Source organism: Sorex fumeus, unplaced genomic scaffold (genome assembly GCF_029834395.1).
Source record: "Sorex fumeus unplaced genomic scaffold, SorFum_2.1 ptg000123l, whole genome shotgun sequence".
Lineage (NCBI taxonomy): Eukaryota > Metazoa > Chordata > Mammalia > Eulipotyphla > Soricidae > Sorex > Sorex fumeus.
The window spans coordinates 4,263,275-4,286,702 of record NW_026606180.1 but is presented as its reverse complement, the minus strand read 5'-3'; the positions used below and the strand labels follow the sequence as shown (position 1 = coordinate 4,286,702).

The following is a 23,428-nucleotide window of genomic DNA, read 5'->3' as shown; positions in this document are numbered from 1 at the left end:
TTTGCTCGAGCGGGCCCAGTAACATCTCCATTGGAGACTTTGTTGTTACTGTGTCTGGCATATCGAATACTCTCGGTAGCTTGCCGGGCTCTCTGAGAGGGGCGGAGGAATCGAACTCGGGTCAGCCATGTTGGCTGCGTGCAAGGCAGACGCCCTACCCGCTGTGCTTCAAAATTTCAAAGAAAAAATACATTCTTATATTTATAAAACTGAATAACTTATTTTAGAAGACAATCGATCTGCTTTATTCTGTCAAGTTAAGAGTTAGCCAGCAACCTGAATGCCCAAGAACAGATGACTGGTTAAAGAAACTTTGGTACATCTACACAATGGAGTACTATGTAGCTGTTAGAAAAGATGAAGTCATGAAATTTACATACAAGTGGTACAATATGGAAAGTATCATGCTAAGTGAAATGAGTCAGAAAGAGAGGGATAGACATAGAAAGATTGCATTCATCTGGGGGATATAAAGTAACAAAGTATGAGATTAATACCCAAGAATAGCTGAGATCAGCACCAGGAGGATTACTCCATAACTTAGAGGCCAGCCGGGTATCCTAGAGGAAAGGGCAGTTCAGATAGAGAAGGGAGCACCAAATAAAGGATGTTTAGAGGATCCTCCCAGGAGGGGAGATGCATGTCGAAAGTAGACTATGAACTGAACATGTTTGCCACTCAATGCCTCTTTTGCAGACCACAACACCCAAAAGGAGAGAGAGAACACAGGGGATTGCCCTGCCACAGAGGCAGGGGGGGATGGGGGGATGGGGGTGGGGGGATATTATCCATGGTGGTGGAAAATGGGCACTGGTGGAGGGATGGGTATCTGATCATTGTATAATCGAAACCCAAGCACAAAAAATTGTAAATCTACAACTGTACCTCATGGTGTTTCACTAATAAAAAAAAAAAGTTAACACCTTAACAATGGAAACAAGTATTGGTCAATAAATATTCCTTTTATGTTAAAAAAAAAAAGAGTTAGCCAGCACCAAAATGTACATCACCGGACTTCAGGAATAATTAATGTGAGTAGAACGACTTAAACAGTCAAAACTGTTTCACATGTTACTTCACAAATCACAGACTTCAGAACAATTTATATTTAACTATGGTTTTATTTTTAAAAATGGCAATTTCAACTTCCCTTTGGCCCCAAGTAAAATTGCTATGATTTAGTGACACCAAGTGGCTACACTTTGCCTTACATTTTTTAAAAGAAAACGTTCTTCTGTAGGCTACCTCAATTAAGACATCAATGTTGTAGGTGAAGGTATGACTCAAACTAAGAGTGTACTAAAATGGGTACTTCTCAAAAATGAAACTATTCCCTTTTTCTTTACCTCTGAAAAAGACAAAAATTCTGAAGATGCCAATCATATAGAAAAAGTAAAGGCTCAAAACGGCATGATTCTAACTGCAATTCTAAAGCATCCTGATGAACCACTAACATGTCTGCCTACACATACAGACACGTGCACACGTGCGCGTGTGTGTATGCCAATTTCAGAGACAACACAAAAGAAAAAAGAGAAAAGACATTATAGACTGTTATTATACTGTTGTACAATAAGAGGCAAAGAATGCTTCCATAAAGAGGAATGCTTGTTTTCTCATTTGGTTTATACCTTGTAGATCTATACAGTATTTGTGTAGGTGCTATAATTCAATATAGATTGTTTTAAAAAATCATGCTGTATCTAATGATGGTAGGGGAAAGGAGGATATACAGCAGAAATAAAAGAGATTAAAGTGCCTTATACCAAAATAAAAAGTTTGAATAACAGTAGAAGTAGACCAGCTACTTCTGAATAACATTTAATGCAGACCAAAGACAGCCAAAACATCATTCCTTCCATCCAACCCTAAAATATCCAGCTCCCTTCTTTTTTTTTCACTTTTTGGGTCACACCTGGAGATGCTCAGGAGTTACTCCTGGCTCTGCACTCAGGAATCACCCCTGGCGGTGCTCAGGGGACCATATGGGATGCTGGGAATCGAACCCGGGTTAGCTGCATGCAAGGCAAACGCCCTACCTGCTGTGCCATTGCTCCCTACTATTTGCCCCCTAATTAAAATAATCGCCGTCCTCTCTTAATCCCATAGCACCATCTTCACAACATCTGGAGTTGCCTGACATGTTTCTGTTATCTGTTTTTGTCTGTTTCACCCAAATTTCAGGACAGCAAATAGCCTGACAGTCTTCTTTAGTGTCATTGCCTCAGGACCGAGTACAAGGCATGGCATAAAGTGGAGCTTATTGTGGTGAGAGTGAGAAATAAATGAAGAAAAACCTATTTCCTTAGCTGGTGAAACATGCCTGAATTTCTGTAGTAAGTGAAAGTAGAAGCATCTAGTGAGATGTTTATCATCATTTATGGCCTCTAAAGCGACCACTGAGACCAAAAGACAGGCTGGCAGATGCTGTACTATACCTTTCTTTTTTCCCACTCCTCATTTGGTTCATTATCATTTCTTATTTCAAGAGAAGACGAAAAAGAAAGGATGGAAAACTACATAATTAAAACTTTCAGCAACACTCAAAGAAATCAAATTCCATATGCTGGAACTTGACACATGATAAATATGGACAATCATATGGTAAGGAAATATTATTGGTAAGGAAATATTATTAACTAAATGGCTTTAGTCAATTGAAATATTATTAACCGAATGGTTTTAGTCAATTGAAATATTATTAACTAAATGGTTTTAGTCAATTGAAATATTATTAACTAAATGGTTTTAGTCAATTGAAATATTATTAACTAAATGGTTTTACTCAATTAACTATCCCCAACTGTACAGATACATGAAAAGCTTATTGGCTGGATAAATCTCTAGATATAAAGAAAATACATGCAAGATAAAAATATTTAAAATATCATAAAATATTTTATAAAAATATATAGCACATATATCTTTTCTTTAATGTTCAGAGTGAAGAGTCCCTTTCTAAACATAATACTAAACCACCAGAAATCTTTAAAAAGATGATTTTTAAATGCAAACTTTATAATGTCAAAAGTTAATAAATATTAGATAATAATTTGCAACATATATAAAAGAAAAAAAGATGTCACATAGCCATATACACTCACATATATGTAAACGTACCCAACACTATCAATGTGCATTTATCAACATATTAATAATAGTCTTCACAATCCAAAGACAAAATGGTAATTACCCTAAAAAATATATGCTAAAGACAAAACAGAGGTGATTATAAGTAAGACAAAATAAATGACCAGTATTTAATGAAAAAAAAAAATCCCTCTACCTCACTGATGAGGGGGGAAAAAATTAAAACCAAGACTTAACAAATTCCAAGTCACACTGGCAAAATATTAACAATAACTACTATGGTGAGGGTCTTGAAAAGGGGCATTTTATGACTACTGGTAGAAAAGGGTTCAACCTTAAGAGGGCAAGCTTTAAAGTACATATTTTATTATTATTTTACAATGAAACTATCATTAAAAAGACATTTTTAGCTTGATAATTAAAAACTAAAGAAATCAGCTTATTTTTTTGTTAATCGAGTTCATCTCTCCTGTGCCAAGTACTCAACTGTCATCTGCCCCTTCACTGATTTCTTTTCCACTCCTGCGTGTCCTCTGACCTCTCCGCACCAATGCAGTTCAGGCTGGAGCCACCACCTCTCCTGCCCTCCCGGGGTTCCCTCCTGCAAACTTTGCCCTTAGAGCCACGCTTCCACTCCCGTAACCCCCCTCCCCGTCTGACACCACGAACACTGTAGTAACTCTAGGCTGCAGCCACATGCAGGCGCTAAAACCCACCTCTACCAATTCACACCAAGGCTTTCAAGTTTTCGTGTATCTCAGCCACTGTTACAAAGATGCCAAACTTCCAGAATCATATTGAGAAACAAAAAAAGTATAAATAGACTACAGACCAAACATGATTGCCGCTACTGCCTCTTTTGCAAACCACAACACCCAAAAGGAGAGAGAGAACAGAGGGGAATGCCCTGCCACAGAGGCTGGGTGGGATGGGGGGGATGGGGGGTGGGAGGGATACTGGGATCTGTGGTGGTAGGAAATGGGTACTGGTGGAGGGATGGGTATTTGATCGTTGTATAATTGAAACCCAAGCACAAAATTTGTAAATCTACAACTGTACGTCATGGTGTCTCACTAATAAAAATTAAAAAAAAAAAAAGAATAAATACCTCAAGGGCACTCATGATTTACCACTCTGCTAATTCTGGTGGGGTGGTGCTAGGTTCCACACACTACGAATGCTGTGTGGGGAGCCGAACAAACCTTACTAGATGGCCAAGAAGACAATTTAAAAGTTGGAGAATTTATGAGTAAAGTGGAAATTAACTTTTGAGAAAAGAGAAAGCTGATAACATGGTTCCGAGAGCATCTGAAAGTTCGCACTGAAATTGGCCAGTCATTTTCTTTATTTCTACATAAGGGCTAGGAGGAGAGATGGAGTTCTTAGCCTAAACTTTGGGCTACCTAGAGCAGCGCCCACTTAATCCTCAAGGCATTCTATAAAAGGACCCAGAAACAGCTAATCATTGCCTTCAATTAACCATTGTGGTTGGAATGAATATGCTGACTTTAATGCCTGAGACACAAGGTGAAAAGCCGAATGAGTGATATTTCAAAAGATATATGAATGGCATATACATTCTCCCACAAAAACATGAACAAAAAGCTTTACCAAACCCAAAATATATGGAAATTGTGGGAAACTCACAAATGGGTAGGTTGCTCAGAATAAGAGAACGGTTCCTTGAATATTTTAGATTGCTGTGCAGAGACAAGTAACCCAGGAACATTCAAGAAGCCTAGGCTTCTGTGGTGAGGAACAGTCTCTTCACAGGGAGCTGCCGGGACAGAGGACAGCGGGGACCGTGGGAGAGCACGGCCTTATGAGCGTGAGGCCCTGATTCGGTCCCCCGCAATACAAGCCACCCAGGCATCACCAGAAGTAACCCACATAACTAAGAGTTTTCCCACCCCCAAGGAGAAAGGAAAAAGATTAGAATCGATACTTCTTGTTTCTAAAGACATGTGGTTTATTTTTTTGGTCATGGTTTTGGGGCCACACCTGTTGGTGCTCAGGGGTTACTCCTGGCACTGCACTCAAGAATCATCTTGGTAGTGCTCAGAGGACCATAGGGAATGTCAGGGATCAAACCAAGGTTCGTTGTGTGCAAGGCAAGTGTCCTACTCGCTGTATTATTGCTCTGGCCCTGGACTTATAATTTTATTATCAGAGGCGAGACGAATATGCAAAGGACACTGTAGAACAAAGGGAAGGTACAAATGTGCAAATTAGCAAACATAACGCAATCTAAACACTACCATGCTAAGGAAACGATTTATATGTGCCGGGTGAAGTTCCTGGAAGAAGTGCATTTAGAATACTGTTTAGGTGGTCAATAAATGATTGTGCAGATAAGGAACACCAACTATAAGCCATCCTTGGGTAACCAATAAGATCATGCTCTCAGATACATTTAGAATACGAACAAAATTTCAATGTATTTATTATAAGAGGCAGAATTTATGAATGAATATAGTAATTAATACAAATTAAAGTTTCCTAATACATTACAGGTATCAAGACCCCTTCTTTTTTCTTATTATCACTAATATCACCTTTGTTCAGTTTTTCTAAACCAGAGCCAGGAGCCAGCTATCCCAAGAGCTAACGTGATGGATATAGTCAGGCTTTAAAACACACGGAAGCTATCGCAATGAAGGCAAGGTCATACAAGAGATAAAACCGGGAGAGGAGAGCAGAAATAATGTCCATTAATAAATAAGGAAAAGGGGATGTTCTAAAAGCCAGAGATCATGACCAAGGCACATGTCTCCTCCACAAACAGGAATTTCCGGGTAAAGCACAGAGATGCTGTCAAGGCTGATATTTTATTCACAACAATTCGTTCTGGGAGTCCTGTTGCTATTGTCTCAAATTAAATACTAACACACAGTCCTCTGGCCCACATCAGATGCTCTGGCTGTTACGTTGCTTATTTTTTAACCCGACACCATGGTAATAACCTGCATCGATGCAGACTCAATCTCTTCCTCCACCTCAGGGGCCCCTCTGTCACTCTCAAAGTATCCCCAGGCAGCTCTGAGAGACTCAATCCTCACTCAATTTCTCGTCCCTCTGATTCTAATCCATTCAAGACTTCTCTGATGAAAGAGCAACCGTCAGACCCAAGACACGTTAGTCCCTCTTTGGGGAAACAAAATTTATTTTCTTCATTTTCACATATGAGGATCCCTGGGTAACAATATTGGGTTCAGTCATACCCATAATAAAAATAATGTAGGCAACATTCTTTACTGTACAAGAGGCTGATACATTCTGTGGAATTTCCTGAGGTTACCAAAAAAAAAAAAAAAGAAAGAAATCCAGCCTGATGTTGTTAGATCTTGAGTTTAGGAAGTATCATGTGAAACTAAATGCTGTGGGACACTCCCAGGTGCTCAGGCAAAATCGGTCAGCCCAGGCCAAGGCAGCGTGGCTGGGGGTGGGGTCTGCAGAAAGCAGCAGGCTCCAGGTTCCTTCCCACAACTGACTAAACAAACCAACTTTTTTGGGGGGGTGGGGGGGAAGGGCGGGCTTCAATCTTTTGACTGAAGGTAGAGAATATCTGGAGGTAATTTCCCAGGAAAAAATTGTAATGAAAACACAGCACAGTCTCAAGGCCCCTTTTCCAACTATCAGACTCATTATTCCTCCAGGTTTTGAGAGATTTCAGATGGCTCATACTTAAGGAAGACTACGAAACACTCAAACAGTGGTTTTTCCTTTTGTTTTGTTTTGTTTTGTTTTCAGCCATGCTCAGGGGACACTCCTAGCTCTGTTGACTCAGGACTGCCCAAGGGGCTGCAGTCCGTAACAGTAAGATTAGCCTGAGCCCACCAGTTCAGCTTCCTTTACCCACTCCCAACCCACCAAAAATATCTGCTATGTCTAAACCCACTAATACTACTAATACACTGACCTAGGAAAAAAATACAGATACTCAGAACATGCACAGTGACAATCCAAAATCCTCCTCCCAGCCCAGAGGAACATCAGGAAAACCCAGAAATATTCCTCCTAGCTTTCATAGAGAGAATTCACATGTCACAGCAACTCCTTTCAATGTACACCATAAAATTTTTTTAAATTTTCTATTTTTCAATGATCTCCCTGCCTTCTTCCTCATTTACTTATATACCATACGAATATAAATATGTTACAGAATTCTTTGGATAGGCAATTCCACAGTCTGCTCTAATAGGAAAATGAAGAATTTTCCACATTTCCACTGTTTTCAGTTGGCATGTGTTTGGAAGCTGATACCCTGAAGAAATCCTTATTTCCACAAGACAAGAAAAACATTATTTTTCTTAAAGTCCAAATCTTCAAAGAAATATCAAAATTACGTATTAGGCATGAGTTCTAACCTGCAGACCCGGGCTGGAAAATATAACTTTTGCCAAGAACGACAGAGATACTGAGAATGATCGATCACTCTGATCCAATCGAGTTCATCCATGGACACCTCAATGAAGTATGAATAAGACCTGTGAATCAAACAAAAAAGGTGGAGGGGAAGCTTATTAAAGTAAGAATACAAAATTATGCCTTAATAACATGCTATAGGGTACAAAATCACACTATTCACTCCTTATATTTCCTGCATTAACAAATTCTTTTAATAATAAAATGTGTGTAGATTCCTGTACTGTACAAATGCTAAAACTATTTCTTAGCATGTCAGTCTGCCTTAGTAGAACACAGGTTCCTAATGAACAAGGGCGACTATGCCATGTCTATCTTCACATCCTCGGGCACAGCATTTGGCACAAACAGATCATGCAACACATCTGTTCTTTTTCAAACAGGATTCGGATGCCTTGCGCAGACCCCTGGGTAGATTAATAGCGTCTTGACATAAAGAGGAAAGAAACAGAGGAGAAGGTCTGACTTCTCCCTCTGCCCTCCCTGGCCCGGACGCGCAGCTGTTCCTCCTCAGGAGGAAAGCCAATTCAGAATGGTTCCCAAGAGACACTTGCTTCTCCCCGGTTTCCTCCTAATCTTGCACCACCCCACGCAAACACACAGCCAGCAGAAAAATAAATAACAAGGGTGAAGAAAAAAATACCAATTTCTTTTGTGTAGCACTTAAACATTTCCTGTTAATTATCTGGTTAATAATTTAAACATCCTATCATCCTCCTCTGGAATCTCCCCTGCACCCTGACACGCTGGCCCCAACAGAACAGACCTCTGCAAGCCACATTTAAATCTGAGATGCAGTTATTACTTGTACAATAATATCAATGAGAACAATCTTCGAAGATTTAGGTGACCATAAATGTCAGTGTGCAGCCAAGAGTCGTGGCCAGGAAAGGTCAGCTTATCTTGTATCACCCCCTCGTTTCTGCTGTCCCCTCACTCCCATTCACGTCACTGCTTGGTTTCAAACTGGCTATAACCTTTTATTGAACTTCTCAGGGTGATCAGCATTGCAGGATATAATTTTACAACACATTCAGAATCTTTTTTGGCTTAAGATCTGGAATTTTTCACCTTTACTTAGAATAATAACTTACAAAGAGAGTTTAATTCCTACATGAATGCAACGCACATGCTAAGCCTTTGAGTGTTTAGTATCAGAGAAATCACAATGATGATTAATTTCAGCTTTAAATACACGAACATTTCCTGTAGCACTGTCGTCCCACTGTTCATTGATTTGCTCGAGTGGGCACCAGTAACATCTCCATTGTGAGACTTGTTGTTACTGTTTTCGGCATATCGATACGTCATGGGGAGCTTACCAGGCTCTGCCATGTGGGTGGGATACTCTCGATAGCTTGTCAGGCTCTTCAAGAGGGATGGAGGAATTGAACCCAGGTCAGCTGCATGCAAGGCAAACGCCCCATCCGCTGTGCTATCGCTCCAGCCCAACATTTTCTAATTTTTATAATAATTTCACTAGTGACTAGTGCCTACCACATAAAATAATGAAAATGCTATATAAGTAATAATAGTATTTCACTATTATTAGAGACTCCTAGAAACATGTGTATTGTCCATTTCATGCCTCTTCTTTCCCTTCCAGCTGGGGACCCCAGACCATGTGTAGTCAGGATGGGCTCTGCACATGCACAGCACAGGGAGTGGAACACCCCGGGTGTTTCCGTTACCACCAAGCCATCTCTGGGTCCTGTCCCACTGAGGATCCCTAACAACTGAACTGTCAGGGCCACCTCAGTGTACATAAGCAGCAATGGGTACACTGGGGTCTGATGTTGTAGCTCATGATTTCATCTCTAGATCCCCCCAAATATATATTCTTTGTTTTTGTTTGTTAGGGGGACAAACCCGGTGGTGCTCAGGGCTCACTCCTGTTAAGGCTTGAGGGGGCATATGGGATGCTGTGAACTGAATCACAGTCAGCTGGATGCAAGGCAAGCGCCCCACCTACTGTACCAGCGCTGTGGCCAAATTCCAAAAAAATTCAAAAATAGGGTAATAACAACATGAAATCTTGACCAAGGTGCCAACAATTCCCACAGCCCCTCATGACTACAAGAAATGTTGATGTCCATTCATAAAGCTTCCCTCATACTTCAAAGGGCCTAAGATGCCAGGGTAGTGGCCAGTGTTGTTACTTCTCTTCCAGAGCAAGACAATTAATTAACCTCGAAAATGTGCAGGGTATCAGCACGCTGACTACTAAGTCTTCCTGCCCAGACCCCAGGTCATGTCAGTTTCTGGCCAATGGTAAGTGGCAATGAAGGAGACAACACATTCTCATGGCTCAGCCACCATGACGGAAACCATGTCCTACCACGTCATGACTTAACAGTCGAGCCTCATGTCTCAGAGGTAGTTCTCCTGGTACCTCTATCAAAATAGCTGGAGACGACAAGTCACGGTGATATGAAAATATCAGCGTAAGTGGAAGGAGGCTGACTCCTGAATCCACAGTAGAACTGTGTGGGTTCTTGGACTAGAGTCTACCTGATTATTTTAATTTTTTATTAGTGAATCACCATGAGGTACAGTTCTAGACCTATAAACTTTCGTGCTTGCATTTCAGTTATGAAATGATTGAGTACCCTTCCCTCCACCAGTGACCATTCTCCACCACCAATGATCCCAGTAGCCCTCCCACCACGCCCACCCCATTCCCCCTCACCCCATCCTGCCTCGGTGGCAAGGCATTCCCTTTGGCTCTCTCTCCTTTTGGGTTTTGTGGTTTGCAATAGAGGTATTGAGTAGCCATCGTGTTCGATCTATAGTCTACTTTCAGCACACATCTCCCATCCTGAGCAGCTTCTCCATGCATCCTTTATTTGGTGGTCCCTTCTCTGTCCGAGCTGCCTTTCCCCCGAGCATGTGCCGCCGGCTTCCAAGCCCTGAAGCAAACCTCCTGGTATTTACCGCTACTATTCTCCCCGCCCCCCCCACCCCGGCCCCATCCCACCCTGCCTCTGTGGCAGGGCATTCCCTTTTGTTCTGTCTCTCCTTTTGGGTGTTGTGGTCTACAAAAGAGGCACTGAGTGGCAATAATGTTCGGTCTATAGTCTACTCTCTGCATCCATCTCCCATCCTGGGAGGATCCTCCTAGCACCCTTTATTTGGTGCTCCCTTCTCTATCTGAGCTCCCTTTTCCCCTAGCATGTGTGGCTGGCCTCCAGGCTACTATTCCTGAGTGTTAGTCTTCCATTCTTCATATTCCTCAGATGAGTGGAATCTTTCTATATCTGTCCCTCTCTTTCTGACTAATTTCACTTAGCATGATACTTTCCATATTGATTCACTTATATGCAAATATCATGACTTCATCTTTTCTAACAGCTGCATAGTATTCCACTGTGTAGCTGTACCAAAATTTCTTTAACCAGTCATCTGTTCTCGGGCACTCGCTACCTGATTTTTTACAAAATTTTTTCCTTTTCTTTTGTGTATGGTATTTTTCCAGACACCAAAACACAAACTGTCTGTCTCTTACTGAGTTAGAAGAGCTGACTCAGGCCAGGGAGGACAGAGGGAGACCTCCAACTCGCCTGTTTCTGTTCTCTCTCTGACAAGGCAGTAATAATCTACTCAGGTGGTACCAGTGTGTGTGTGTGTGTGTGTGTGTGTGTGTGTTTCTTCTTCAATATGATAAAATGAATCAAAAAGTTATCAATATATCCAAAAATAAAAACTCAAGTAAATAAAATAATGGTAAGCCATATAATCATTCAAAATAACCCTTCAGAGAAATCTTTTTCATTTATATAATTTTTAGCTACTGCAGCCGAGGTAAAGTGGTTATAGTGTTGAGAGTTTGTGCTCCTGGAATACACAGTGCATCGCATCTCACCATCGCCCAAGTTCCAGAGACCTTCTGCCGCTCTCGTGTCTCCTCTAGGTTGTCCGTCCCGCCCTTCTGCTTTGTAACCTTGGTGACATAGTCAGAGACCCAGGGCTTGTTTTCACAGAAAGCTTTCCATTCCCTTGTTTTGTTCCTTTGTGTACCACATATGAGTTAGATGAAGTGGAGAATGTTTTTAAAAGATTAGAAATGTTCATGATGTGGGGCCAGAGCGACAGTACAGCTAAAGGGCATTTGCCTTGCATGCAGCAGGCCTGGGTTCGATCCCCAGCATACCATATGGTCCGCAAAATACTGCCAGGAGTTCATTCCTGAGTGCAGAGCCAGGAGTGAGCCCTGATCATAACCAGGTGTGCCCCCCTCAACCAAAAAAGAAAAGATATGTTCATACTGTCACTGTCCTCCCATTGTTCATCAATTTGCTCAAGTGGGCCCAGTAACGTCTCCATTGTGACGTTTGGCATATCGAATATGTCACGGGTAGCTTGCAAGGCTTTGTTGTGCAGGCGAGATACTCTTGGTAGCTTACCGGGCTCTCTGAGAGGGGCAGAGGAATCGAACCTGCGTCAGCTGGGTTGATCACGTGCAAGGCAAACACCCTACCTGCTTCATGATGTATCAATTAGAAAAACAAAGTCAGCTTCTCGTATTACCTAATCTTTATTTTGTGGAATTATATGCATTCAGGTTTTTAATTTGTGTGACTACAGCAAAACAAAAGTGCTGGTTAGCTATCTAACAGGGAGCAGAGAGATTACTAGTTTTTATTTCATTTATTGTGTTTAACTTTTCTATAGTCAACACATTCACTGTTTTTATAAACAGGAAAAGGCAAAAGTTATTTTTAAAGGAATATGCTTTTAAACTCTTTTGTCAGAACTCAACTTTGACAGAAATAGCAAAGTGACTGCAAAGAAAGAAGCCATCAAGCCTGTTAAAGCAAATGAGGTGACCACAAGGTGAGGCCATCTCAACCAAACATGTCAGATTCTCTGCAAGTCATATCAGTGGTTCACTCACCTGCTATCACGGTCCCACAGGAGTATCCTTATGTGATTAATAATGGATGGCTGGCCCAGCTTAATCTCGATGCCAGAACGGCAGTCATCATCAATTGGGTGCCGGGAAAACCCATGATCCAAATCGTAATTTTGAGTATCACCATCTAACAAAGCGGATTTCAGCTCCCCCTTTACAACCTGAGCTCCATACTTCATCGTTGCAATGTTTTCTTCTGGTACTATGGTAAGAAAAGACAAGAAAAGAAAAGATCAAAAAAAAAAAGGTAAGTTTAATGGTTATTAAATCATTTCATAGTGGGAGTAAAAGAATAAAATTGTAGTTGATTCTAGTATGCAAATTTAATTTTTAAATTGCAGGGATAGCACAGCGGTAGGGCGTTCGCCTTACAAGCGGCCAACATGGCCGACCCGAGTTCGATTCCTCCGCCCCTCTCGGAGAGCCCGGCAAGCTACCGAGAGTATTCGATATGCCAGACACAGTAACAACAAAGTCTCCAATGGAGACGTTACTGGGCCTGCTCGAGCAAATCGACGATCAACGGGAGGGCCTTTACCTTTACCTTACCTTTAAATTGCAGGGAAAGTTTACAGAGATGGAAGATAAAGAATGTCTATGAGAATGAAGATATGCGCCACATTTAATGACACAGTTAATAAGTGCCTGAGACCAATGTTATCAAGAAAAAGCTAATAATACTAGAAAAGATATTACTAAGTCAAACAAAATAGTTCCTCTGAGTTAATTCTGTTAGACACTTTAAATTAATATCTAAAGTGAAAAAATAGTAGGTAGGTCCATCTAAACTAAACACTACGTTTAATTAAAAGCAAAGCAGACAAGTCATATATCTGATAAAACTAATGAAAATGAAAGGTTCTAATATCACAGAGCTGTTGTTCATTCATAGACATGGTAAACTGCTCTGGTTAAAATACATGAATATGTTTAAAAGAAGATAATGCTGTGTCTCACTGAAGGATTTCTTAAACGAAACGTTAGTCTATCATCAAAATCAATAGTATGGTTAGAATTAACCCCATCCCCACTTGCCTCTCCATATTAGATTTCTTATGTATTCTTGGGCTGGAGCGATAGCACAGCGGTAGGGCGTTTGCCTTGAGTGCTGCTGGTTGGTCAAGCCAGGTTCGATTCCTTTGCGATTCCTCCACCCCTCTCGGAGAGCCTGGCAAGCTACCACGAGTATCTCGCCCACAGGGCAAAGCCTGGCAAGCTACCCGTGACGTATTCAATATGCCAAACACAGTAACAACAAGTCTCAAAATGGAGACGTTACTGGGCCCGCTCGAGCAAATCGATGAACAACGGGAGGACCGTGACCGTGATGTATTCTTGGGACTCTAAAGTCCTCTGTATAAATTTTGTTTCACAGATCTGGAATCTATCTTTAGATACTAACATTCTAAAACAAAAACATTCTATGGGAGGTCAAGAAGGTTAAATCAACGTTAAAAGTTTGAATTTCAAAGTCACAATTTAAATTATGGCGCTGTCTTAGTCAAGCCTATCAATTTGAGAAAATTATATTCTCTCAACTTCAATCTCCCAATAGAGCAATCTCTCTCTCCCAAGTGTTTTTGTTTATTTGTTTTAAGGAATAAATGAGAGTATGTTTGCAAAGCACATAGTAAGCACTGAAAAAAATTAAAGACCACCATTATTGTTGTGAAATGCACAGGAAAAAAGCATACAAAATAAGAGAACTAAGCAAGTTTATAGCCTGTAAATAAATACTGAATTCTCAACAGTACATATACATCACAGCTATGTGATTTGAATATGGGAAAGTGTGAGCTATAATTAGGCTCTTAGGGAAAGGAGATAAGTAATTCATCATTGCAGATTTCTTGGCAAACATGCATTAAAACTTTTTTTTAATGAAGAGAAGTAAAAAGTGGCTTCCAAAGACAATAATACATGTGGCTGGAAAATAGGGGTTGGAGTAGGTTTAGGTAATTTTCGAAAGAAAAAGGCAACTCACGAACCTGGGGAAGCACAGCGGTACAGTGTCTGCCTCGCTGGCTCGAGCCAGAAGCTTAATCCCTTGTACCATGCCACCTGCCCAATGCAGTCCCAGCAGCTCTGCCACTGTCCCAGAAGCCTTCCCTAAGTATGTGACCTCTGGCACACCACAACCACGTGGGTGTGGCGACCAGTCATCAAAACAACGAAGAGGATGGAAGGGGTGAAAGAAATTAGTCAACTCAGAAACAAACCAAGTTATGTTCAACACCGGCACTGTGCTGTAGCACTGTCCTCCCGTTGTTCATCGATTTGCTCGAGCGGGCATCAGTAACGTCTCCATTGTGAGACTTGTTACTGTTTTTGGCACATCAAATATGCCACGGGGAGCTTGCCAGGCTCCGCCGTGCAGGCGGGATAGCTTGCCAGGCTCTCCGAGAGGGGCGAAGGAATTGAACCCGGGTTGGCCTTGAGCAAGGAAAACGTCCTACTAGCTGTGCTATCACTCCTGCCTGTTCAACTCCTGCACTGTAGTACTGTCCTCCCGTTGTTCATCAATTTGCTCGAGCAGGCACCAGTAACATCTCACAACAAATTGTGAGACTTGTTCAACTCCTAACATAAAGAAATTAAACTGCCACCTCCTAAATTCTATTAGCTCATGATAATCATAAATACCCTTCCTATTTTTTTCTTGAAAAAACGAATTAATTCCTTTGATTTACCATAATCATCCTTTGAGTCCAGTGATACTATTGCATCCATTGTAAGTGAAGAGAAAGGATAAAGAAAAGGTAAGATGGAATCCCATCCAAGATCAAGCAGGCAGCAAAGAGCAGAGGGCCAGTAAACCCACAGGCAACCTGTCCCTGTGGCCTGGCTTGGCATCCCGTGCTCAGCCATCTCCCTCATGCAGAGTGTCCAGTGCGAAGGCAATACTTTCCCCTCCAACGTCATCCCAGTCTACTATGTGGGATGGCAAGTGAGACTTCAAAAGAGAAAGAACTAAGTTTGAGGCTCCATCACTCTGAGTCAAGTCTCATTGTGTCTCTGATCTACTTTCCTATTAAATAAGTACCCTGTCAACCCATCTCATGGTATTATGACAAAGTTTAAATCACAAGTGACATATTACAGAACTATGAAACAATTAGAAAAAAAATTTTGTGTATTTGCTCTCTACCATGTGGCATGTCAAAACAAACAAACAAACAAACACTGTCCTCCCGTTGTTCATCGATTTGCACGAGCGGGCCCAGTAACGTCTCCATTTTGAGACTTGTTGTTACTGTGTTTGGTATATTGAATACATCATGGGTAGCTTGCCAGGCTTTGCCGTGCGGCGAGGTACTCTCGGTAGCTTGCCAGGGTCTCCGAGAGGGGGGAGGAATCGAACCTGGTTCGGCCGGGCTGGCTGCGCGCAAGGCAAACGCCTTACTGCTGTGCTATCACTCCAGCCCTGCTACCAGCCTCTGCTACCATGTGGCATGAAGTATTGGAAATCACTCAGTGAACGAGGCAGACAGGCCCTGCCCTCCTGCTCCCTCCAATATAGAGGAAAAGCACACTTTCCTGTTCTTTTGTTCTTTTTTGTTTCGGGGTCACACCCTGCAGTGCAGGGCTTACTCTTGACTCTTGCTCAATTATCACTCCTGGCCATGTTCAGGTGCTAGAGGTTGAACCCAGGTCAGCTGCATGCAAGGCAAGTGCCCTACCAACTGCACTATCTCTCCAACCTCTAGGTACTTTGTAAGCAAAAGTTTCAAACGGGGTTTCTTCTACTGCCAGTGACCTATAGCTACTTCCTGTGGAGCCCTCCCCAGGACAGCTCAGTGCACACCGCACACGTGTGACTGATTCCCAGGAGCCCTCTAATCAAAATGTGTTTGAACACTGTAACTAACATGCGCTCGCCAGAGTGAGCACATGTGCAAGTACTTCCACCAAGTGTAGGAGCAATGTAATCGAATGTGTATAACTTCCACCACAATGACAACAGAGGCAATAAAAAAATATTTAAGTGGGAAAAAAAATTGTTCCCTTGTTGTTGAGTATGTGGAGGTACACGAGTGCTACTGCTCCACCTCCAGTTCCTGCACCTGAGTGAGGACCCCACAAAAAGGATCTGAAGCTTTCCGAGTTAGAGGCTGATGTTACGCAACGTTGGCTTCATTCTAAAACTAAAACTCATCTGGCTAGAAATAACATAGCAGGCACAAGAGATTCAATGGTTGCATCTAAAAGTCTAAAAAGGAAATAAAATTTCTACCACAAGTCTAAAGTCTTCTTTTGAAGTTTATTTCAAGAGCACTTGAGATCTAACTGTTCTTGATGTAGATTCTGTGAAAAGGATCTTTCATTTCAAAATGAGGGACAGTTACACAAGTAGAAACTCCCATGGTAACTATAATCTGAGTATCTAACAGGATAAAAATATAACCTCCGGTGTGTTTCAAAATCTATTTAAATGATTTTAAGTAGAAAAGTGGCCATGAGGGGCCAGAGAGAATAGAGTGTGCAGGACTCTTGCTTTGCTGGCAGCTGACCTGGATTCAATCCCTGGCACCCCGGCACCCTGCACACCACCAGCTGTGGCCCAAAAACCAAAAAGAAGAAAACTAAAAGTGGTCATGAAAAAATTTAAGTCAGGGCCAGAGAGAGCAGAGCAGGTAAGGAAGGAAGGTACTTGCCTTGCCTACAGCCAACAGGGTCCCAGCCCCAGTACCACATACTATACCCTACGTTGGAACAATTTGTAGGAGTAGAGCCAGGAGAAAGTCTTGAGTACAGCCTGGTGTGGGTGCTCCCAAAATTCTAAGTCATAATATTTTTATTGTGTTTTCTTTCTCAGCCACACCCAGCAGTCTCTATAACCACCCCAGCTTGGTGTGTGTGGTGGCTTCCTGTGGTGCTTGGGGGGACCCTATACAGTACCATACAAAGCATGTGCCTACTGAGATATCTCTCCAACCCAATAAAAATTTAAATGTAAATATTATTTCTTCCTAGATTTTTCTCTCAAACGAGAAACCGAATAAAAGAAAATGTAGGGTAGGGTGGTCGGAATTAAGTAAACTAGTACACTGTTTCCTTCATATTTGTAAAGTTTGATACATTTTACAAACATTAGCAATGATACTTTGAGGCTTTACAGTTAGGATAAATAAGTATAAAGAAAAAAGAAAAAAAACAGCCGGGTTGGAGCAGACTGTCCCCTGATCCACCTAGAGCCAAAATCTGAATAATGCTGGGTTGATCACCCTGGACTTTATTCGTAGTGTTGTTAATCATCTTTTATTGAACTCTCAAGTGTGAGATGGTTGCTCCCTCCTGATAGATTATTTGGGATCGGGCTTGATTCTCTGCCCACCAAAAAATTCTGTTCCCTAGGACATCTGGATGTCTTCCCCAACCTGACTTCCAAGAGAATGCTGCCTTCCATGTGCTCAGACTGCCAGCGGCTAGTTCATTCTGTCTAATGGGGACAAGAGCATATGTCAGATACTAAATGCCTCCATAGAGAAACACTTATTTGATAGGAGTATTTCATTTACCAATGAAGATAGGAAAACTGTGGCTGGGAAAATAAAATAATAAAAGTTGGTAAAGGTAAAGGTAAAGGCCCTCCCGTTGATCGTCGATTTGCTCGAGCGGGCCCAGTAACGTCTCCATTGGAGACTTTGTTGTTACTGTGTCTGGCATATCGAATACTCTTGGTAGCTTGCCGGGCTCTCCGAGAGGGGCGGAGGAATCGAACTCGGTTCGGCCATGTTGGCCACTTGTAAGGCGAACGCCCTACCCGCTGTGCTATCGCTCCAGCCCAATAAAAGTTGAATTTTTTTAATTATTAAAGGTTTGCTACTGTTACTATCTTTATGAAGAAAACCCATTTTAAATTCTGGTTTAGATATGAAAGATAGATTCATTCATTCACTCATTTATTTTGTAAACCATAAGGTAAAGGTAAAGGTAAAGGCCCTCCCGTTGATCGTCGATTTGCTCGAGCGGGCCCAGTAACGTCTCCATTGGAGACTTTGTTGTTACTGTGTCTGGCATATCGAATACTCTCGGTAGCTTGCCGGGCTCTCCGAGAGGGGCGGAGGAATCGAACTCGGGTCGGCCATGTTGGCCGCGTGTAAGGCGAACGCCCTACCGCTGTGCTATCACTCCAGCCCATGATGCCTTAAAATTTAAAAATTGACTTAAAAATATCTCAGAATCCCTGGGACTCAGGGAACTGTAGTAGTACTGAGAAAAGACATGATTATAATACTCAAGAACTTCAGTCTAGCAGAAGTCGAGATGAGAAAAGCAGCAATGCAATACCAGCGGCAAAGCTCCCGATTTTGATCTAGGTTTCTGGAAATAATACAAACAGGTCTATAATACCAAAAGCAGGTATATAATTAAAACATAATATATAATTTAAATCTGCAGCACAGATTTAAATACATATTTATACATTAATAATTCAACTCTGCAGCTCTAAGAACAGATTATTTTTTATTAAGTAAATATTAACAATGGAAATGGTGAATGTGCTCCCTTGCAAAAACTTGCAGAATCAAGACATTGTTTTCTTTCTCTAATTCTAAAGCCTGAGACACGACAAATACCACTCAGGTCTGAATACAAAAATGCACTAAGGCTGGAAAGCTAGTCCAGCAGGTAAGGCGCTTGCTTGCCTTGCAGGCACCTAACCCAGGCTGATCTCTGTACCACGTATGGTTCCCCAAGCCCCACCAGGAGGGGTGAGAGCCAGGAGTCAACTCTGAGTCCACCAGATGCAATCTAAAATACAAATCAAAAATGTGCCTGTTGAGCAGGTGGGCTGAGGGTAGAGACAGGCGAAACCTGAGGTCACCAGCTGAGGAGAACTGCTATTTGTGGTGGGACTGGAGTTAGGAAGTCAAATATCTAAACACTCTTACTGACAGTTTTGTAAATCATGATGCCTTAAAATTTTTAAAATGGCTTAAAAATAAATCACAATCTCTGTGTTCATGGTACCTAAAATAATAATATACATGTATTGAGAACTGATTGAAGAAAAGAAGAAAAATCAGTCTAAGCAGAAACATTTGGGGGCAGCATCTACTCCTGCCATCGTAGGCAGAAGCTGGAGAACTATGTTCAGATGCAACAAGAAATACCTACCTGGGGTCTATGAAAGCTGAGCGGTCCCATAAGAAGAGTGACAGGAAAAGGCATTCGCCAGGTGGCAAGGCATTTTGCAAAGTCTGATGTAAAGTTCAGAGAGCAACACAGACATACATACCTGCCCTCCAGCTTTGCAGCTTCAGTTTTGTAGCTTGAAACTGTGATAAGACATAAACCAGCTTCCTGGCTTAATTAGAATAAAGAGGAACTTACTGAGCATGCCTCTGTAATTGAGGTCCATATCCCGGCTCTCTGATCGAACTTTGATCGCATCCAGAATGGCATCAGGAGATAACAGTCCCGAAGGTCTCACCACATTGAGAAGTTCGGTAAGGCTCATCAGAGGTAAACGCACAGCCTGCATGATTTCAGCGTGATTCTCCTTTGAATTCTGCTTGCACCAGTTTAACAAAGCTAGGAAAATATCTTTCTCAGGAGCTGCAAATGAATCTCGTAATACGATGTTTAAAAGTGCAGTCTGAAAGGATAAAAAAGAAAAGTCTACTTATTATGGAGCCCAGTCACATATACGATCAATACATAAAAATAGAACTTAAGTACTAAATGTATGACATATATATATTTAAAATTGAGATACAGAATTATAAAGCCATTCAGATCAGGTACCACTTATATTTAAACAATTAACTGTGTTGTTCCCCACCACCCCCCCAGTATCAAAGATGAAATGCAGAGCCTCATTCCCGCAAAGCAAGTGCTTCATCACTGAGCTACATCCCTGGTACAGACAACTACCCTCTTTTTGACCGTATGCTTTCCTCATTCTTTGGGGCCCTATACTCTCTTGTCCATTAATGGGTCTGCGAGCAATGAGAAAGGATTACAGGTTAGTACCTTCTTTGGTCATTACATCAAACATCTATTCTTTGCAAACTGTCTGAACACATATTTAATAAGACAAGAAGACAGCATGAGGAGTTATCCCATCTAGATTCCTGGAGTTCTTTATGAATCAGTAAGACACAGTAAGATTTTTAACGAAATCTTTTGTTTCGAGTATCAATGCACCTCCAAACTTTCAGGTTCTCCGCACCTCGGAGAGAGAGAGGACGCCCTCGCTGGCGAGCGCCTCCTGAGCATTGACTGACTTCCAGCACCACTAGTACAACCCCTCACAAACCGTTGCCTTTGGAAATTAACTTTTTAAGTAATAAAGAGGTAATAAGGTAATAAAAGCCACAGTTTATACTCAAATATGTGGTTTTTCTGAGAGATTCTCTCATTCGAAATATTCAAGTCCTAGCAAGATTATAGAAAAGGAAAGGGAGAGCCAACCAGGGAATCTAATCAGATGTGCCCTCACACCTTCCTGAGCTCTCCACAGACCAGAATTAAATATCTAGCCATCAATAATCTTTAATCCAGGGTTCTGTCAGAAAGTTAAGCAGTTTTGGTATGTAATGTAGTAATAAATACTAATATGTGTTCACAGTGTAAGAGTGAACTTTAAGCTAACCCAAAAGCAATGGCTTAAATATTCAATGGCATATCAAATCTCCTTTATAAATTTTCTCTCGTGATGAAGAATTGTCTATTGTACCACCAGAGAAACATAAGGCCAAAGACAGTGCAGCACCAAAAGGAGACACCTGCCTGCCGGCACCTGGAAAACCACCGCCCAGAGCAGTCTCCTGCGCACACGGCATCCCCAGGAGGGCCATCCATGCAAAGAAACAGAAGCCATCTGCCTCTCCTCCATGATCTAGAATCCCGAAGCCAGGGGGCTAGAGAGACAACCTTGAACGCAATGAATAAAAAACACAAAAACCTCTTCATCCACTACTATAGTTCTGCTGCACAGATAGAAAGACGCCGCTGCCTGGGTGTGGGTTCCCCGTAAGCAGTACCGCACCTTGGAGAGAGAGAGGAAGCCCTCGCTGGCGAGCACCTCCTGAGCATTTCTGTCCATGAACATGCAGCACATACAAGTCAGCCTGGGGAGAGAGTAGAGGCTGGCAACGTCGAAAGTCATGCAGACATTCTGGATGTTGAGTATGGTGCAGAGATACTCGGAGGTAGAATCCTCCAGCTCTGGAAATCCGTATTTATGAGCAAGGCTCAAAAAGTCCAGCAACACCTCCTCCTTCTCGTCTGTCAGAGTCGCCCGGCCAGTGTAGATGTATTTGAGCAGCATGGTAAAAGCCTCGGCAGTGGTGTCTTGAAGAGGAATTTCTGCTTCAGGCTGAGATTCTCGCATTCCACCGTACAGTAATGCCCTGCATTAGAGGAGAAAAGCATGAAAGTAAACCTCAAACAGGAACTGATCCGAAAATAGGAAATACCAACATTATAAAGAAACATAAATTCAACTTATGACATAAAGATTTAAAAATGCAACCATCTTAAACAGTATTCCAAAGAAAAATGAAGATTTTATTGGGGTTCTTGGTGGTGAAAAATAAGTGTTGGAAAAGGGAAAGGTGTTTGATCATTGCATGACCAAGACTTAAACCTGAAAGCTTTGTAACTTTTCCCACAGTCATTCAATAAATAAATATAAAAAAAAAAAAAGAAAAAAGAAAGGGAAGGACAGGAGAAGGATGACTACTAGGTGTGGGTTTCCATTCTGGGATGATAAAAATGTCCAACAATTAGATTGTGGTGACTGTGGCCCGATTCTGTCCATATACTACAACCCACTGGACTATATGTGTCAAGGGGATAAATTCCATGTGTGTATGTGAATGTCAGTAAAGTTGTTCAAATGACAAAGAATTGTTTGAAATTAAAAAAAAAAATCACTCCCCACCCCAAAAAGGAAAAATGAAGATTTTAAAACCATTTCATTCTCCAAACTGGATTAGTGAAATAACCTGAGTTCACAGACATTATTAATTCATTAACGGGAAAAAAAGGTGAACTTTTCAGAGTAGGGAGACACGGAAAAGAAAAATTTGAAAGGAAAAGTGTGCAGAGGACAGAGATACGTAACAAATTGTAACTCGACCAAGGCCAAGTGCCTTTACAACTGACTACTAGAAGTAGAGCCTAAGTGCCAGGGAGAACTCTCAAAAGACTCCTCTCTTTGGAAAGTTCATCTCCAATCACCTTTTATATGTGCAATGGGATGTAAAGTAGGAATTTCTGAAAATGCTTATACAGTGTTAGAAGAGTTGCAGTCAGAGAGGAAGTGCTCCTAGAGACACTCGTCACTGTAACTATGGTATTATGAATTGGAGACAGAGAGGAAGTGCTCCCAGAGACACTCAACACTGTAACTATGGTATTATGAGCTGGAGTCAGAGAGGAAGGTTCCCAGGGACACTTGTCACTGTAACTATGGTATTATGAGTTGAAGTCAGAGAAGTCTCGCAAAGACACTTGTCACTGTAATGTGTGTGTGACTCTAGGTATTGTTGCTTTCGCTGAATTCGTTAATTCTGATTGTAAATCATCCTAACAGATATTTTCTCTAAACCACTCACATCTCTGCTTTTTAATTACCAAATTTTCCAGGTATGCCTATGACTCTATGCAGAATGAACTCTGGATTCATCAGAAATAAACTGTCATCCCGTCAATAATCTGCTAATATGATGATTCCTTTTTAGCTTAATATTAGGTAAAATGCAGCACTGTAAACATAGTGTAGAACAGCTAATCCTGAAGATTAGCTATTCAAAGAAATAATAGCTACACTTAAGTAGGCCACTTTTATATTTATTAAATGCATATTTTGTTTAGTTTTAGTACTAAAACAACATCAAGTAAGTCAATTACTTACATTACTTTAATTTGGGGTTGTCAAACCGCATCTCAGAGATATAGTTGCTGAGTTACCTACATGTTCTAGACATCAGCAGTTTGAAGCCAAAAGGTATATATGTTTATTAGAAAATTTAGAGGTATACTTAC

General features: G+C 41.5%; 1 protein-coding gene across 2 annotated transcripts in view; it reads right to left on the bottom strand.

Annotated features, from left to right (window-relative positions):
- The window catches only part of BTBD9 (BTB domain containing 9), a 428,648-nt gene that overhangs the window by 404,676 nt on the left and 544 nt on the right, over positions 1–23,428 (bottom strand). For both annotated transcript variants that reach the window (XM_056137362.1, XM_056137361.1), the window contains exons 2-5: positions 21,426–21,789; positions 19,766–20,030; positions 12,410–12,629; positions 7,458–7,577 (exon numbers count right to left, since the gene is read on the bottom strand). In XM_056137362.1, the coding sequence (XP_055993337.1) occupies positions 7,458–7,577; positions 12,410–12,629; positions 19,766–20,030; positions 21,426–21,789 (969 nt within the window). The remainder of the gene's footprint in view (positions 1–7,457; positions 7,578–12,409; positions 12,630–19,765; positions 20,031–21,425; positions 21,790–23,428) is intronic.